Source organism: Ascaphus truei, chromosome 13, assembly GCF_040206685.1.
Source record: "Ascaphus truei isolate aAscTru1 chromosome 13, aAscTru1.hap1, whole genome shotgun sequence".
NCBI classification, from domain to species: domain Eukaryota; kingdom Metazoa; phylum Chordata; class Amphibia; order Anura; family Ascaphidae; genus Ascaphus; species Ascaphus truei.
This window is the reverse complement of record NC_134495.1, coordinates 707,933-727,654: the sequence shown is the minus strand read 5'-3', so window position 1 is coordinate 727,654 and position 19,722 is coordinate 707,933. Positions and strand designations below refer to the sequence as shown.

Here is a 19,722-nt window from a genome sequence, read left to right as displayed (position 1 = left end):
GTCACGTGCGCGCTTGCTTTTTTTTTTTTTTCGTAAACGCTTTGGAGTTCTTCGGCCGAACTCTCCTAACCATAGAGATGAGATTAGTGTGGGCTAGAGAGGTTCCCGCTAAGTGCGTAGAGCGCCGTCGTGGGTGTGAAGCCAAAAAGACGGCCATGTTGGTGACGGAGAAGTTCAGGAAGTGCTGTACCCTGTCACAGTTACTGAGCTTATGTCTGGTTTAATAACATGTCATGCTATGTCCCTTCCTGTTTCGTGACATTTGTAGACTGCAGTGTGCTTACTATCATCAGTAAATACTGTGTGCATGGGGTCATTCACATGTATTTATTCATAAAAAGAGTTATGCTGACAGTACATAGTTAAACTCAATGGACAGAGTATATATACATACATACATACATACATACATATACACTAGCTTTTGTACCTGGCTTCACCCTGGAATGTATCTCCCCGCCCCCCCCCCCCACCCACTGGTACATCTCCCCCTGCTGCGGCACATCACCCCGCCCCCACCCCATGCTGGAACATCTCCCCGTCCCCCCCGTGCTGCAGGAACATCTCCCTGAGCTGCTGCTGCTGCATCTCCCATCGCTGTCTCCCCGCCCCCCCTTCCCCGCTGCTGCCGCATCTCCCTTCGCTGCCTGCACATCTCCCCGACCCCCCTCCCTCTGCCGGCACATAGTCCTCCCAGTAGAGACACAACTAGCCAAAGCGTCTCGCGGGACACGTCCCTCCACCGTATTCTCCCACACCGTGTCCAATGTCCCCCAACCCCAATGTCCCCCAACCCCGTGTATGGTGCCCGCGCGGCCCTTAGAGTGAGAGTGTTACAGTTGGTGCACTTTGGTGTAGAGTTACCTGCCGAGCGCTCCTGCACTCGGACCGCAGACTAATCTTCGCAAAGGATCCGCAGACATGATGCTTTCCACGATGCTCCTCCGGGGCGATCCCACCCGGGTAGGTATAAATGTCTCTGAGGAGGTTTGGTCCCAAACCTCTGATAACAAACTGCAGTGACCTCTGTGTCCCTGACTTTACACACTACTGGGGCAGGTTCCTCATCTAGGGCCTGTCCCTACAGCAACCACAAGCTGACTGTGACTCAGGGGTCTATCTGGGGCCTAGGGTATATTCTGGCCTAGTGTAGAGGCTGTCACGATGACACCAACTTTTATCAACACATTTATATTTCTGGTACTTGATTGAACAGAACAAGTTGCAAAATAAATTGTGATTTATTTCCTTAATAGACAAACACACGACATCTGCAGAATACACTTGAAAACAACACAGGAATCGGAATGAAAGAAATTGTCCTTTGAAACAAAATAAATTGTCCTTTGCTTGCAAGCGCAAAAAAAGGAGCCTTGGTTTTAAAAGTCCTGTGGTTATGTGGTTACATAGTTACATAGTAGATGAGGTTGAAAAAAGACTTCCGTCCATCAAGTTCAACCTATGCTAAATTTAGACAACAGATACTTTATCCTATATCTATACTTTTTGATCCAGAGGAAGGCAAACAAAAAACCCCATTAAGGGGAAAAATTCATTCCTTCCTGACTCCAAGAATTGGCAATCGGATTAATCCCTGGATCAACATCCTTCCCATGTATACTTATTTGGTATATCCCTGTATACCTTTCCCATCTAAAAAGATGTCCAACCTTTTTTTGAACAAATCTATTGTATCTGCCATCACAGTCTCCATGGGTAATGAATTCCACATTTTAACTGCCCTTACTGTAAAGAACCCTTTCCTTTGTTGCTGGTAAAATTTCCTTTCCTCCAACCTTAAGGGATGGCCCGAGTCCTTTGTACTGCCTGTGGGATGAATAGTTCTTTTGAAAGCTTCTTGTGTTGTCCCTGAATATATTTGTATATAGTTATCATATCCCCTCTTAGACGCCTCTTTTCTAATGTAAATAAATCTAATTTAGCTAGCCTCTCCTAATAAGTTAGAATGTCCATCCCCTTTATTAATTTGGTGGCTCTTCTCTGCACTCTCTCTAGTTCCATAATGTCTTTTCTTAGGGTTGGTGCCCAAAATTGTACTACATATTCAAGGTGTGGTCTTACTAATGCTTTGTAAAGGGGCATAATTATGTTTTCTTCGCTTCCATCCATTACCCGTTTGATGCAAGATAAGATCTTGTTTGCCTTTGCAGCTACTGCATGACATTGGGCACTATTGCTAAGCCTGCTGTCTACAAGCATTCCTAAATCCTTCTCCATCAAGGATTCCCCCAATATATCTCCATTTAATTTGTAAGTCACCTTTTTATTCTTGTATCCCAAATGCATAACCTTACATTTATCTGTATTAAACCTCATCTGCCATTTACCTGCCCACGTTTCCAGTCTCTCCAAGTCCTTCTGAAGAGAAATTACATATTGCTCTGATTCTATTACCTTACACTGGTTATTAACCCTTTCACTCCTGGACTGGTTGCTGCTGTACTGGAACAAAGTCTTGCATCTTTACATCATGGATTAAAATTCCGGAATCACACTGGGAATAATTGGGAAGCCAAAGTTATAGACTGCCCAAAGCTATCTTTAACATGTGGATCCAATCCCCTCGTGGGAACAAAAAAACTCACGAATAGCCTAGTGACCCACAATTCATAAGACCGGTCAAAAGGGCTGTCCGGTGGGCAGGGCGCATGGGTCAGGTTGACGCCCATGCCACTTAGCATACCTGGGCTACACCCATTTCTTGGCACCACTAAGTCTGATTTTTGACCCGGAGGGGTCACTAGCCTAACATCTGCTGTGCATCAGTATGTCGGTTTTGTATACATTATGGGTCTGCTGGGTCTTTTCATAACTGACACTCTTTTAGACAGGAAGATGCTAATCAGCTCGATCTCTTTGAGACTCCATCATAAAAATAACTACCGCCCTTTGAGGCTTGGTCATACAAATACCGAAGCTCATTCACCCATATCACAGCTGGATGTCCAAGTAATTCCTGCTTGGACTTACAAAAAAATACCTCCTGCCTTACATTTAAGATCTTCTATCATGTGTTGGTTAGAGGGTATGGCAAGCAATGCATCTTGTCTTTTACCCTCGCAGACAGGGAATGGCCTGCACATGGGGAATAAAAATGGCGGGGGCAGGGCAACAACAGTAATGCATGGCAAATCAGGTATTAACCCTTTCCTCCCCGTCACAGAGGCTACTTGCCTCTCTACACATATAGCTCCTTCCTCTTCCCCTTCCTGGTCTGGGCTGAGCAACGTGCTCCCCTGCGCAACCTCCTATATCCTTCCTGCAGAGTCCCTGTTGCCCTATTGGCTCCCTATAATAAAAACAATAGGTAGCGCTAACAATAATATTGGTCAAAACATATGCTCTCAAAATGAGTATAAAAAGTGTAGCAGCCTAGATACACCTCTGACCCCTGGTCAGACAATAGTGTTGGTGCTAAATGGGTATCAATGGCGCTAAACACATGGACATGAAAATAAATAAATTAAATATACAACCAGTTGTGATGAAGAGAAGATCTCAGCCGGCGTAAATCAAACATGAAAAAAGAAAAAGAAATACATAGTGTAATACTGTAAAGACTTAACCAAACAAATAGACAAACAAACAAACAAACAAACAATTGCAATGTTGCTGAACCACACACTAGACTAAAATAGATGCATTTAATATTATAAAAAACATACAGTACAATTAAGCACAAATAAACAAATGAAGGTCCCAATCGATATCAGCCGAATTGCCCGCTTACCGAAGCCAAGAGAAATAACCGCAGTGGATATATCAGAGAGTATCCCCTCTCACATTGGCTGGCACAGCTCCTGGATGAATTGCAGGTAGGCGCCGCGTGTAGATGTCAGTAATGGCAACCGCGTTCTTCCACGCTGTGGCAGGGGCTGGAAATCACTGTTTGTTGGTGAAACAGTGCGGGCATGCGCAGAGGCGCCCGACACAGTGTGGCTGGTGCCTCCAAATCCCCTGCTCCTCGTGGTCGCGTATGCTCCAAAGACGCATACGGTAAATTGAATAAAGAAGTCCCTGTGTGTCCGTTTATTTATAGGAGACATTTAAAGGTGCATATACCATATTAGAGTCCCGGTCATGCGCAGTGGTTCAAATTCAACACTGCCTCATGTATCAGCAACATCACATGAATTACATAAAAACAATACATAAAGAGACATAAAAAGACAATCAATTAATCAAATATATACTGGTGAGATACTTAAATGCATATAGATATATGATCCAAGATAATCCAAATGTTTCAAACCATCATTGTAGATATTAACATTAAAGGCTTGAAGATTTAAAGATAGACAGCATGCAATGTATGATTTTAAATAAACATCAATTTACCCCTGAGGAAGGAGGCAGCAGCTTCCGAAACGCGTTGGGTGGTCCCCGTTACCCCTACGTTGCCATCAGCTGCCGATACCCACTGCCAGCCCTGCCGTGTGGCTTTGAGATACAAAGCATCTTTTGAATTTGCCGCCTTTGGAGCATACGCGACCGCGAGGAGCAGGGGATTTGGAGGCACCAGCCACACTGTGTCGGGCGCCTCTGCGCATGCCCGCACTGTTTCACCAACAAACAGTGATTTCCAGCCCCTGCCACAGCGTGGAAGAACGCGGTTGCCATTACTGACATCTACACGCGGCGCCTACCTGCAATTCATCCAGGAGCTGTGCCAGCCAATGTGAGAGGGGATACTCTCTGATATATCCACTGCGGTTATTTCTCTTGGCTTCGGTAAGCGGGCAATTCGGCTGATATCGATTGGGACCTTCATTTGTTTATTTGTGCTTAATTGTACTGTATGTTTTTTATAATATTAAATGCATCTCTTTTAGTCTAGTGTGTGGTTCAGCAACATTGCAATTGTTTGTTTGTTTGTTTGTCTATTTGTTTGGTTAAGTCTTTACAGTATTACACTATGTATTTCTTTTTCTTTTTTCATGTTTGATTTACGCCGGCTGAGATCTTCTCTTCATCACAACTGGTTGTATATTTAATTTATTTATTTATTTTCAAGCCCTATTGGCTCCCTGTCATCACCTGGTCTCATGGTTGCTCATGGGACTTGTAGTCCCCTGCTCTAGCCCTCCTCCCATTGGTCTGGGCTTCGGGCGCCACTGCAGCCACTTCCTGCGCATGCGCGAACTCTCTTCCAGCAAAAGAGGACCAGCAAAAGAGGACCAAAGATGCAAAGTTCTGTGGGGGAAATCATGTGACCAGGCAGTCATTAGATACAATTGGTGCACTGCTAGAGAGAGGGCAGGGCTCAAAAAGGGGTGTGCCAGAGCCTGTTTCAGAAGAGGAAGGGAATGTGCCTTTGTAAATGGTTGCTATAGAAACAAAACATGCTTGTTACATTAAAATAGATTAAAATGTCATTTAAAGTTGTTGTTTTAATTTTAAAAATGCTACACGTGTTTTCTCATAGTACAGAACTGATTTATTTTAAAAAAACAACAAAAAAACACACATGTAGTATTTTGCTTGGTCTGCAGCTTTAAATAGAGTATATTTCCAGTTCCACCTTAAATCCATTCCTTCCCTCCATGGGAGGTGTTAAAGAGCAGTCATGTGATCCGACAGATTCACAATAGGTACTAAGTTCATTGGAGCCCATGCCATGCATTCTGCTGTTGTCCTGCATCCATAAGGCTGTGCTTCCTTTATCGTGAACAGGTAAGAGCTAACAATGATATGTCTCTTCCCACGTATCGTGCCAGTATTTCAGATTTTACGTGGATAAAGATTTCCAGAACGGATCTGCAAATAAAAACCCCTGCACATGAGCACACTTACACGTGGGATTTTTATTTGTACAGTAGGGTTTTTTTTGTCACTTCTTTACTCATCGTACCTTACTTTGTAAACAGGATCTGACTTTGTATCCCCTTCATCCTCCGGGAGACCGGGATCTGTGATAGTAAATAACCTCCATCTTTCCAAATCTAAGAATAGAATGACCATTAGGGGAAGTGGTTTAAAAAAGTGGTGATAATGTGCCTGACTTTCTTAATCTACTTATCATGGGGTTAAAATGTGATAATATTTTGGAAAGATTAATACGTTGCAAACTGAAAGGGAGAAAAAAAATCGAATGTGGAACCATAAGGTTCAATACAAAAGTACTGGTAATCTGGGGCTGTGGGATATAAAGTAGTTGTACTATCACACTTTGACTAATTATTATTTCAATACACTGTTACCAGCAGGGACCTCTTTGCCCAGGAATCAGTATTAAACTTGTTAACATTCTACTTGAAATATAATGTATTCCTTTTTGCATCACTACATTTGACTCACTGAAAGCACCTTGCTTTGGTTTATTGAATAAAATAATTTTAGAGAGATTTGCAATATAGGAAAAATATTTCCCATTGCCCTGTTTTTGCATATCTTGTAACTAATTTACTATATTTATAATGTGTGTATGGTACTGTATGTGTACAGTATGTAACCCTCCTTGCCGGGTCTAAAGGAGGTTACATCCGATGGACTATATACAGTACATGACAGGACTCAGTCTCAGACTTGGTCAGGGTGCTGGGTTAGTGCAGGCTGGGCTCAGTCTCTCAGACCTGGTCAGGGTGTTGGGTGGGTGCAGGCTGGGCTCAGTCTCTCAGTCCTGGTCAGGGTGCTGGGTCAGTGCAGGCTGGGCTCAGTCTCTCAGACCTGGTCAGGGTGCAGGCTGGGCTCAGTCTCTCAGACCTGGTCAGGGTGCTGGGTCAGTGCAGGCTGGGCTCAGTCTCTCAGACCTGGTCAGGGTGCAGGCTGGGCTCAGTCTCTCAGTCCTGGTCAGGGTGCTGGGTCAGTGCAGGCTGGGCTCAGAATCTCAGACCTGGTCAGGGTGCTTGGTCAGTGCAGGCTGGGCTCAGTCTCTCAGACCTGGTCAGGGTGCAGGCTGGGCTCAGTCTCTCAGACCTGGTCAGGGTGCTGGGTCAGTGCAGGCTGGGCTCAGTCTCTCAGACCTGGTCAGGGTGCAGGCTGGGCTCAGTCTCTCAGACCTGGTCAGGGTGCTGGGTGGGTGCAGGCTGGGCTCAGTCTCTCAGACCTGGTCAGAGTGCTGGGTCAGTGCAGGCTGGGCTCAGTCTCTCAGACCTGGTCAGGGTGCTGGGTGGATGCAGGCTGGACTGAGTCTCTCAGGCCTGTGCAGGGTGCTTGGTCGTGTAGGCTGGGCTCAGTCTCTCAGGCCTGGTCAGGGTGCTGGCTGGACTGAGTCTCTCAGGCCTGTGCAGGGTGCTTGGTCGTGTAGGCTGGGCTCTGTCTCTCAGACCTGGTCAGAGTTCAGGCTGGGCTCAGTTTCTCAGGCTTGGTCAGGGTGCTTGGTCATGTAGACTGGGCTCAGTCTCTCAGACCTGGTCAGGGTGCTGGCTGGACTGAGTCTCTCAGGCCTGTGCAGGATGGGCTCAGTCTCTCAGTCCTGGTCAGGGTGCTGGGACAGTGCTGGCTGGACTGAGTCTCTCAGGCCTGTGCAGGGTGCTTGGTCATGTAGGCTGGGCTCAGTCTCTCAGGCCTGGTCAGGGTGCTGGGTGGGTGCAGGCTGGGCTCAGTCTCTCAGGCCTGGTCAGGGTGCTTGGTCGTGTAGGCTGGGCTCAGTCTCTCAGGCCTGGTCAGGGTGCTGGCTGGACTGAGTCTCTCAGGCCTGGTCAGGGTGCTTGGTCGTGTAGGCTGGGCATGGATATGCAGATAGAATAAGTATGGGCGCCAGGAACTTTTATAGTACAAAGAGGAGCTTTATTCACATCCGTATTACAAAACGTACTTCCCTTCAGACATTAACTGATGACGAAGCATAAGGTTAATCTGTGCTTCTTCCCCTAGTAGAGCTCACTGCTACACTAGGTTGGTATTTATGCTTATTTACCTTACTATTGGTTAAATCAGGGGTGAGCAAACTTTTTACACCAAGCCCCCCCTTTTCCTCCGTGATATTAGTTGGGCCCTTGCTGCTTTATGTAATCCAAATTACACGACTTTTATTTTTTATTAATCGGTATAACATTTTTAAAACAGTAAAACATGACAAATGTTATAGGTTTGTTTTTAAATAAATCAGCATAGTAGTATAAGATAATACAGACTGTAATTTTTTCTAGATACAATTGGTGCACTGCTAGAGAGGGCAGGGCTCAAAAAGGGGTGTGCCAGAGCCTGTTTCAGAAGAGGAAGGGGATGTGACTTTGAAAATGGTTGCTATAGAAGCACAAAATGCTTGTTACATTATAATACAGTAAAAATGTCATTCAGAGTTTTAAAAAAAAAATGCTACAAGTATTTTCTCATACTGTAGTACAGAACGGATTTATATTAAAAAACAGATATAGGATATTGCTTGGGCTGCAGCTTTAACCCCTGAGCTGCCAGAGCAATGCTTTGCTTGCTCCTCTGGTGGCAAAGGGGTTAATGTATATGAGAGTAATGTGAATTCCTATTTACATCCTACAAGCTGCCACGATGAAAAGTGGATATCTAATATCCCATTTAATCAGTTCTTGCGATTAAAGAGAAACAGTACAATTGAAAAAAACTTTGACCACCAGACTGAATTTCTGAAGGGTAGATTTATTCAAAAACAATATAAGAATAATTTGGTTGATTCGGCCATTGCTAAAGTGAGAAAAATTGAGCAATCTTCTCTCTTACAGTATAAAACAAAGAAGTCAGGATTTGGTAGAACTGCTGCTTTTGGTGGAAATACTGTTCCAGCATTTATAACACAGTTCAGCAGGGCACATAGCTCAATTAAAAGTATTTTGAGTAAGCATTGGAAAGTCCTGACGTTAGATCCCATCTTAGGACCACTAATTCAATCAAAACCTCAGGTGGTTTTTAGAAAAGCTAAAAATTTGAAGGAAATACTTGCTCCCAGCCAGGTCAAGAATAAGAAAAGGATACCCAGTGATATAAAAACTTGCCTGGGGATTACTGGAAATTATAAATGCGGGAAGTGCAAAGCTTGTTCCCACATGAGAACAGATACAAAGGTTGTGTCATTTGTTACACATAAAAGTTATGTTGTTCATAGTTTTATTAATTGTTTGACTACCCATGTTGTGTACTTACTGCAATATAAGTGCATCATGCAATATGTAGGGAAAACAAAGAGGATACTGAAACTGAGAATTTTAGAACACACCTGAGTATTAAAAATATTCCAAAAATGATAGTTACGGGATTACCCCTAACACCACTATTAAAACATTTGCAGAATGTTCACCCCATCTCTGTGAAATTCATGGGAATAGAGTGTATCCCTAATTCAGAGAGAAGGGGATCGGGATCTGCTCTTATTAAAAAGGGAGCCGTTCTGGATTTACACATTTTAATCTAGATATCCTAAGGGGTTAATGAAATGATTGAACTCAAACCCTTTTTAAGATGAATTAGGTATCTGTTTTTCTTTTTAACCTTGATATTGTATTCCATTTTTATATATTATTAGTACATATAAGTGATATTGAGCCTTTTTTCTTTTTGTCATTATGTGGGTTTATATGTTTGATCTATATGTGGGTAAACATGCAGTGAGTCTTTAATTGTTACTAGAAGCCAGAGTGAGACTAAATACAGGAAAGCACCAATCAGGGAGGGAAGGGAGGATTGGCTCAGATGTTGGTAGACCTGTGATAGGCTGAGGCAGGGTGTAGCTCAGGTGTAGCCCACCTGAGATCAATCCAGACATTATTGTAGGTGTTTGTCCCTTTTTAAGACGTGCGCATGTGTGCCGCGCGCACGACTTGCCGAGATGTGGGCGGCGTGCCGCGAGGACGGGAACTGGAGGAGTGGAGGATGCAGCCGCGCGGACCGCCCTGGAGGTCAGTAGCTGCGGGGGAGCGCAGATGGCGGAGGCGTGATCCTGACACCCCCAAGGGGAAGAGGAACAAGAGATGCTAATGCACAGGCAACATGTCTCTCTCAAGGATAGAGCCAACTGCCTAAATTTCGTGGGTCAGCCCCTTAAGTACAGTGGGAGGAAGGTACAAGGTCTGAACCCAGGATTGGGCAGAACACAGGCATTGTCCCACCTCCTCCCTTGTCACTCAAGGGCCTCTGGGGAAAACCCATGATTGGTCCTGTCACTGCCTGCACTGTGTTACCAATAATGTTTAGTCTTATCCAGACAATAGAAATATAGATGAATTTATAACGTATTCATCTATAAAAGTATTGTTGGCTTATAAGAATTAACTAGGGAGACTATATGTCTAACCATATCCAGACAATAGAAATATAGATGGATTTATAATGTATTCATCTGTAAAAGTATTGCTGGCTTATAAGAATTAAAATAATAATATGGCAAAACTATTATTTAAGGAAATGAATGTGTAGATATGCGTTCCAATAGGAAACACATTCACACATGCACACCCTGGTTTATTAGAGTTTACTGACACAATAGAGGTGGCTTCAATCATATTAACAGGAATTTATTAAAACAGCAACAAAAATAACACATACACGGTTGTGCTAATTATACTTCCTTATAAGGTTTGTAATTATTACAGGCCAAACAAAACAATACAATATAGTTCATCCTGTCTAAACATACATACATACATACATACATACATACATACATACATACATATATATTACAAGAGTTATGATCATAATTACCTTCTCTGAGCTCTTCCCCCCAACTCTTCTCCTCCACTCTAACTAACTAATAATCTGTCTGGTTTAAATGTGTTTCTAAACCTGTAACTGAACATGTAGGAGGTTTTGATTGGTTGAGGAAATATGCTCAAAGTAAATTATGTGTGTTGCTTTGAAGTTGATGGGAAAACCTAGAAATACTCTAATCTATCATAAATGGTGGCAATAAATATTTGGACAGTATTTGGACAATACTGATTGGGAAAATACCAACTGCTTCCCCCTGGGGTCTAAATGTTAATTCAGGAAATATAAGTTTTTATTTTGAAGTCACTGATGTAACAGTGCTCACCACAAACAGACCGCGGGCTGAGGTTTGGATTGAGCATAAAAGTGATTACTGAAAGGCAGGGGTGGAGTCAGTAGCAGCTGTGGGATAATGGATGGCATTAACCCCTTGAGTGCCTGTGTTCGTGCGGCGTCTGCGCGCATTCGGAGCACGCTGTGTGCTGTTCATGTCGTCACGGGGGCGGAGCCTGGAGGCAGACCCTGCGGTGTCTCCTCTCCTAGCAGTGCGACGCCTGCGCGCAAGTTGCGGCTGACGCGCGTCATTGGTGACGTCGCGGGGCGGAATCTTACGACGATCCTCACACCTGATAATCAACAAGAGAATGTTTATTATCAGGTGTGAAGTAAATAACCTTTTGTTCGTCTCTTCTTGAATGTGTATCCAGCTACAGCTATCTACTGCAAAGTCAGATTGGTTCCTGCACAAAGCATTTCTCTAAGCAATTCTCTTGGGCTTGCATGGCAGGGATGGCAGACTGGTAGCCAGAAGCAGGCATGGCGTATGTATGTATGTATGTATGTATATGTTCTTCAGTATTAGGTGATACCTTTTTTTTATTGTACTAACAATTTATGTCATAGGACAAGCTTTCGAGAGTTCTCCTCTCTTCTTCTGGTCAAGCAATACTGATATACAAAGGATTCAATGGCTACTGTTTTAGCCATTGAATCCTTTGTATATCAGTATTGTTTGACCTGAAGAAGAGAGGATAACTCTCGAAAGCTTGTTCTATGACAAATTGTTTGTCCAATAAAAAAGGTATCACCTAATACTGAAGAACTCATTTATTCTGCACTATTGCAACTGGACTAACACGGCTATTTTCTGGTGTGTGTGTGTGTGTTTGTGTGCCCGATAGTGTATTACCATTCAATGCATGTTAGGTTGATGAAAACCTTAAAAATGCACAGTTCCGGATGCGCATGCGCGGCTGGCTGGTGATGGTTGTATAGTCACACAGCTCCACCAACCGCCGGCACTTTATAGCAAATAAACAATAGCAAAACCGGCAATTTTAAAAATCAAAATAGCGCTACAGACGTCTGAACCCACCCCAGATCGGCAAATAAGCCCCAAAAAAGGATGGCTGCAACGCGACAGAAGTCCCGACGCAAGTCGGATGTCAGGGCCTACTTCACAGGGCAAAGCAAGACAGGGACTGCAGAGCTTTCGGCGGTCTCCGACTCAGACTCAGCCCATGATGCGGAGGGCTCAAGGGCTGCAGCGGAGCAGTCTAAAGTCATCAAGAAAGAAATATCCCGCTTACTGACAGACTTAAAATCCTTCTTCAGAGGAGAGGTGGAGGGGCTCAGGCAAGACCTTATGCAAATAGGGACAAGAACTAACAAGCTTGAGGAGTGCATGGATGTCAGCTCAAATACCCATAAAGAAACAAACTCCCGAGTGCAGGCTTTAGAGCAGAGAGTTTTAGAGTTGGCTTCCCGACAAGAAGATGGAGAAAATAGGGATAGGAGAATCAATTTAAGAGTCCGGGGGATCCCGGAGGAGATCCTGGATCCAGAGGCCCTGCTGACCCGCTGGATGGCCTCTATCCTACCGGGCAATCCTGAGTCAGACTTCAGAATGGATAGATGCCATAGAGCTCTACGCTCCAGACCTCTGCCATCAAACCCCCCTAGGGATGTGATACTCCGGCTCCACTATTTCTCCATCAAGGAGGAGGTGAGCAGAATCGCCCGTGCCACCCCGCATATTACCTTTGAGGGGATCACCCTTATGGTCTTTCAGGATCTATCTCCCCTTACCTTGGCCCGACGGAGAGCGGTAGGACCAATCACTAAGGCTCTAAGGGACAGCGAGGTTAGATACAGGTGGGCATTCCCATTCGCCCTCGTGGCCATCAAAAATGGCAGACCGCATGTTCTCAAGCACCCCTCGGAGGGTGCAGCCTTCTTAAAAAAGCTGGGGGTGCGGGGGCTACTGGACAATGTGGCGGAGGGAGACCAGCAGGGGTAGAGAGCAGATTCCCCACCAGGGAGACATGGCCCCTCTCCCACAGCAGAGAGGAGACCAAACAAAGAAGGGGGGAACGGAAAAAGCCCATAAACAATGGCCAAATCACAGATCGTGAACTGTTGTTGCGCCTGTTGCGCGGATTAAACAAGTTTTTACCCTTCAACTCTGCCGGGCGTCCTTCCCGCCGAGAGACTCCTGAGGTGCCTGAGTCGTCGGGTTGATCTGCTTCGGTGCGCCCTAAGGAGATTGCTCCAACACATGTGCCCCAAAATGGCGTCTATCTGCCTACCTGAGGTGAAGGAGGACTGCAAGGCGCGAGTTCCCCCATGGCGGCGGGGGTTTTGGCGGGAAGGACTGCTCCGCTGCCAAGGCCCGCCCGAGGAGCCTCCCCCGATCCAGCCTTCTCTCCGTGAAGATCCGCCTCTGACTGCGCACAACCCGCCCACACCCGTGACGTTGAGAGGATCGCTCTCGCGAGAGCCGCGGGAGGGACGCTGCTAGAGGATCCGGAAGGCGGCAGTATGACGTCAAAAAAAATGGCGACAACCCGGAAGTGAATCGGTCGTCCCTGGCGGGGGCGCGCGAATTCCGCCGCCGGGGAGCGACATATGAGTATGCTGAACACTGCGGGATAGAACCCTGATAGCGGTGCAGAAGGAGGATGCCTGGCCGCCCGGGGGGGGGTATTCCTGGACGGTGTGAGGGGAGCGGGGGGGGTACGGGAGGGACTAAAAAGAATAGCGGGTACACGGAGGAGATGGGGCAAGCAGGGGTAGTGAACGAGCGTAGGGAGCAGGGAGCATAAAACAAATATCATAAGCATGCTGCAGTTTTCTCATAGACATGACGCCAGAGGGCAGAGGGAGTAGAGAGGCCGTCCGAGCCAAAGAGCTCAGGGGAGTAGTTAGGGGAAGGAAAGGTGACAGCGGCAGGAAGGGCCCAATTAGAGTAGGGGTTACAGACCTAGAGCTAGAGGAGAAGTAGGAGTTTATGAGAAGCGCTCAAGGTAGTTAAAGCTTAAGCTTTGGTTAATTAGGTATAGTAGTATAGGTAGCTGCGAAGCTAGTTGTTAGGTTTTGGAATAAACATAACTGCCGGCGGGGGGGGGGAGTAACCACCACCCTGCCTGCAGGTATGTGCGTCAGTCCCAGGAGGTGGGACGTGTCCCACTCACCGGGCAAAGACCCGGTGGTCCGTGGCCGGCTTCCGGAGCCACGGAGATGGACCAGGGGGGAGGGGGGTCCAGGGAGAAAAGATCTCGACCGGGCAATGAACCCGAGGTCTATCAGGACCAATACGGTTCTTGTGTTGTTTATATGTGTTATTTATATGTATCCCTCCATCATGTCTTATCCCTTTTCCTTCCTAGTCCCTTCCGGCGGTAGATTGAATCTGCACTTCTGGTGTCTGCACCTCGAATATCAAGTACAGAAAAAGCCCAGGGATTTGGGTAAAATCAGATTTGCTCATAGACTTGCACCACACAGACACGGCTCCATAAAATGGAGGTAATCTTTGTTTCGCAAAACGCCAAAGGGCTCAACAGTCCACATAAGCGACGAGTAGCTTTTGCAGAGTTTAAGAGGAGAAGGGCCGACGTGGTCTTCCTCCAGGAGACTCACTTTAGTTCGCGCAATAACCCAAAATTCCTAGACTCTCACTTCCGAAATTTCTTCCTAGCATCAGGGGAGGAAAAAAAGAAAGGAGTAGCTATATTGATTCAGAATAACACCCCCTTCCAGGTGGAAAAGATTAAAAGGGACCCTAAGGGGAGGTACTTAGTACTGATCGGCCTCCTTAAGCAGGTCAGAATAACGTTGGCATGTATATATGCGCCTAGTGAAGGACAACCAGACTTCTATAACACATTCTTCCAGAAACTACAGGTGTGGGCTGAGGGACATATAGTTCTAGGTGGCGACTTTAATACAGTCATGAACCCCAGTGTAGATAGATCCACATCCCAGAAAACCTTGAAGAGAGTGGGGAATATCTCACTATTGAAAGGTCTAAAACAAGTTGGCCTAGTGGATATCTGGAGAGAGCAGCCCCAGGGTGACCGCAGTTACTCCTTTTACTCCCACCCCCATGACAGCTACAGTAGGATTGACCACTTCTTTGTGTCGAGCAGAATGGTCCCACAAATTTCCGATACAAGCATACATGATATTACATGGTCGGATCATGCATCAATAGAGCTTAGATGCAATCAAATTGGTGGTGCCAGACCAGGAGCAAACTGGAAGCTAAACGAATCGATAATTAAAATCCCGGATATACAGAAAAAAGTTAAATCCGAAATCTCTGATTACTTTCGGATAAATAGTGGCAGTGTGGAATCCCAATCGCTGTTATGGGAGGCTCACAAAGCCACGATTCGGGGGGTATTAATCGGCATAGCTGCAACTAGGAAAAAGAAAAAGGAGGCCAAATTATCCCAGCTTTATCACAGGTTACATGAGCTCTCTATTCTACATAACCGGACAGGTAGAGATGATACTCTGAAGGAGTTGAAGGATGTTAGGATTGAGCTAAACCTCCTCCTTACCTCCAGGGCTGAGAAAGACATGAGTTGGACGCAGAGGAAGTTCTATGAGAAAGCTAACAAACCGGACACTATGCTAGCCACCAGACTCCGTAATCGGAAACCAAATTTTAATATTCAGTCTATTAAGACAGGACGAGGCCAGAGTTCCTCAAACCCAAAAGTCATATTAGGGGAGTTTGCGAAATTTTACGCACAGCTATATAATGGGGAGAAGGTGGTTCACAACGCTAGGACGAGTAGTAATCTACAGAAATTCCTGGCGGACGCAGCCTTGCCACAAGTGAACAGAATGGAGCGAGAGGCCCTACAACGCGACTTTACAAGGGAAGAATTAGAGGCGGTAGTAAAAAACTTAAAAGCATCAAAGGCCCCAGGCCCGGATGGGTTCTCCAATCTGTATTATAAAAATTTTTTCGGAGTTCTAGCTCCACACATGCTCCTGCTGTTCAATGGAGTATTAGCGGGAGAGCCCTTTCCGGGACAGATGCTCCAGGCGTCGATTTCAGTAATTCATAAAGAGGATAAAGATCCCACTAGCTGCCAAAGTTACCGGCCAATATCATTAATTAACACAGATGTAAAAATCTACTCTAAATTACTGGCCAACAGATTAAATGTAATCCTGCCAAGGCTCATCCACCCGGATCAAGTTGGCTTCATTAGAAGTAGACAAGCGGCCGATAACACTAGAAGAATTGTGGATATAATAGACTTTGTAGGAGCCAACGAAATTCGGAGTATAGCCCTAAGCTTAGATGCGGAAAAGGCCTTTGACAGGATTGATTGGCCATACTTGGAGTCCACGCTTGGGGCATTTGGGTTTGGAGGCATATTCCAACAGGCTGTCAAGGCGTTGTACACTGCACCATCAGCCAGGGTGGTCCATCAGGGATTCACCTCAGAACTATTTCCAATTAAGAGTGGTACGAGACAGGGATGTCCGCTTTCGCCCCTGCTATTCGCCTTATGCATCGAACCACTCGCAGCACAAATTCGGAATAGCGCTAATATCTCTGGAGTACAGATCCACTCGCAGGAGCACAAAGTGGTCCTGTACGCGGATGATATTATTCTAACCCTTACCAAGCCGCTCATCTCGTTGCCCAATCTGTTTGAGCTTCTACAGCGTTTTGCCCAGATCTCCGGCTGTAAAATTAATCAATCTAAATCAGAGGCCCTAAGCCTACACATGCCAAGGGAAATGGAGAAGCTGATAGAACTCAATTTTGAGTTTAAATGGCGCCCTTCTTCCATGAAATACCTAGGAGTGCATATCACAAAAAACACAAGCTCCTTATATTCGGCAAACTATCCCAAACTGCTGAGGACTCTTAAAAAAGAGCTACAGGATTGGAAGGCATATGGTATTTCTTGGTTGGGGAGAATATCTATAGTGTCAAAATGAATATCCTTCCCCGAATTTTATATCTGTTCCAAATCATGCAGTGGCATAGTGACCCGGGGCTCAGGAGGTGGGTGGCATTGGAGAGAGAGGTGTGCGCCCCGCTTGAGCTCAGGGATCTGATCTGGTACCCGAGGACACGGGTGAAGGATATACTCATTCCGCTGACCTCTGTGCTCAACTCACTCTCGGTCTGGGAGGCTTCTAAAGGTAATCGCTCTATAACCTCCAAACACACACTGATGGCTCCTTTATATGGCAACCCGGACTTTGCTCCTGGGCTGGCAGACAAAAGTTTCCCGCTCTGGCGGAAATTGGGGATTAGTCGATTGAAGGACCTGGAGGATAAAGGCAAGATCAAATCCTTTGAACTATTACAGTCGGAAACGGACATACCTAACACTGATTTTATGAGGTACCTCCAGGTCTGGGCATTCTACAAAGCACACCCGGTGAGACCACCGTTGACTAATTTCGAAAAGCTCTGCGTGCGCGGGGCGGACACGCGGGGACTGATCTCTGCCTTATACAGAGAGGTGGTGAATACTGACTCGGACAGGACAGTCAAACCCCGTTTCATGGTACAATGGGAGGAGGATCTTCAGGGCCAACTAGAGGACGAGGACTGGGCTGCGGTGTTCAAAGCCGCAGCTTCTAGCTCCATATGCACGACATTGAAGGAGAACTCATATAAGGTATTATTACGTTGGTATCTCACCCCAGTTAGATTAGCAAAATTCATTCGGGGTTCTTCCCCGCTCTGCCCCAGACAGTGCGGGGAACAAGGGGATTTGGTTCACATGCTGTGGTCTTGCCCGAAAATAGTGCCGGTCTGGACCCAGATCCGAGATTGGCTGCAGAGGATCTTCTTGGGGCTCAGAATTCAGCTGGACCCATGGCTATTTTTATTAGGTAAACCCACAAATGAGGTATCTAGATCGGGTAACAAGCTGATAGCACATTTTGCTACCGCTATGAGATGTGAGACCGCAGCACTGTGGAATCAGAATGCGATTCCTTCTATTGATAAAATCAGAAACAGAATTTGGTTCATTTGCAAAATGGAGAAGTTAACGAGTTTGGTTAACGATTCGGCCGATAAATTCGAAAAAGTCTGGTCATTATGGTTGGCCCAGACGGATATCCCGGGGATGAATGATGCCACAATTTGGCTTTAATAGATATAGGTGAGTTCTCCTTGGATGGAGGGCCGGGAGCTGGGACGGACGATCTGACAGTAGGGCTCCCCCAGGGATATAGCGTTATCTCGATTCGAGGGACGCCGAAAAACCGATGTGAGCCGGAATCAGGGCCCCACGAGAAGTGGATTGGAGCAGAGCAACCGCAGTGGTGGTGCAGGACTCCTGAGAAACATTTGGAAAACGATTCTTCTACGCCGTTCCCCCATCCCTACCCCCCTCCCCCCCCCCCGCCAGCCCGTCCCTTTCTCTTTCTCCCTAAATGTTGTGGGTCTGTCTTTGTCTTGTCCTGTGGTCCCCCCAAAGTACGTCCGTTCTTCGTAAGTTGTTCCAGAAAGTTTGGTTTATACCTGAAACATTTAACAATATCCTGTACTCTATTGTCTGTATGCACAAAAAACTAATAAAAACAAAGTTGAAAAAAAAATAAAAAATGCACAGTTCCAAAGGTGTTAAAATCGCATGGTAGAAAAACCTAATAACCGGTAGGAATCTCTGCTGTGGCTGCAGGAACACACTGGACGGCCTCCATTGGGCTCAGTTGTGATGTTATTCAGTGGCCCAGCAGAACAGGGGATGGGCTCCATTGGCGCTGTGAAAGAGAGCGTACACAGTGTTCTGCAGCTGATGTGTGCGCCGACATACAGCTGAGCAGGGGATTCCCAAGTTGTCAGGGGCGGGGCTAGACGCAGCGCACCAAATGACGCCACTACCGGAACCATCAATCAGAATGGCCCTGTGCGTTTCGTCGCTGACAAGCAACTTCATCAGGGGTATGCCCTTCTCCTGCTCAGTTATTGGCAACCAGTGGATTAAAAACATTTATTATATTGGTTTATTTTTTTTACGTAACGTGGCATATGAGTTCTTCTTTGCAGATTAGATGTGTTATGCTGATGATCCTGGAAGTGGTTTTATAATGCTATATAAAATAAGAAGGTATTTCGGCACACTTACACAGACCCATCCTATTGTTCTTCAAGGTGCAGACTGGACTTTAACTGTGATCCCTCGTGGGACACCAGGAGATGTAAAACATAGAAGTGGAAAGACACATCGTACACTCAGCCCATACTAGGCATGATATACTTGAGTCCGGCGTGGCATGAAACAGGCCAGAACATTTAAAGAGCAACTTGTGTCCGTATCCAAGGAGAAAGGAATCAGATATTTTTCTTGCTTCACAATGAAGACATATTCCGAGCTCTGTGCCTGTGTGGTAAGAGGCTTTGCTCATCATTCAGCACATTTGAAGTGTTAAAACATGCTCTTTGCATGATGGAGAATGTTTGCACCGATGCAGCCGGGTAAAGCAGAAGTCCACAACGATCGCCATTTATTTTGCATTATATATATTTTTAGTTACTTTCAAAGATTTCTTCTTGCCATTTGCAAAGCTTATTTTCGAAGTCTGACCCTGTGGTCATTATTTATTTATTTATTTATAAAATATTTTACCAGGAAGTAATACATTGAGAGTTACCTCTCGTTTTCAAGTATGTCCTGGGCACAGAGTAAAACAAATAGTACATGGTTACAAGTACAGTTACATAAATGAACAAGGTATACTGTACATTACATGGTCATGAGCTATAAGCATTTTAAATGTTGTGTCTGGGAGATTTAAAATGAA

General features: G+C 45.6%; 1 protein-coding gene across 2 annotated transcripts in view; it reads left to right on the top strand.

Moving 5' to 3' along the window:
* The first annotated feature begins 5,568 nt into the window (after window positions 1-5,568).
* Window positions 5,569-19,722, top strand: part of TCN2 (transcobalamin 2) — a 33,902-nt gene continuing 19,748 nt past the window's right edge. Inside the window, exons 1-2 of one of the 2 annotated variants that reach the window (XM_075568053.1) lie at window positions 5,572-5,694; window positions 19,073-19,308. In XM_075568053.1, coding sequence (XP_075424168.1) covers window positions 19,195-19,308 — 114 coding nt within the window. In that variant the 5' untranslated portion in view covers window positions 5,572-5,694; window positions 19,073-19,194. Of the gene's footprint in view, window positions 5,695-19,072; window positions 19,309-19,722 lie in introns of both variants that reach the window. The other variant, XM_075568054.1, reaches the window with a different exon arrangement.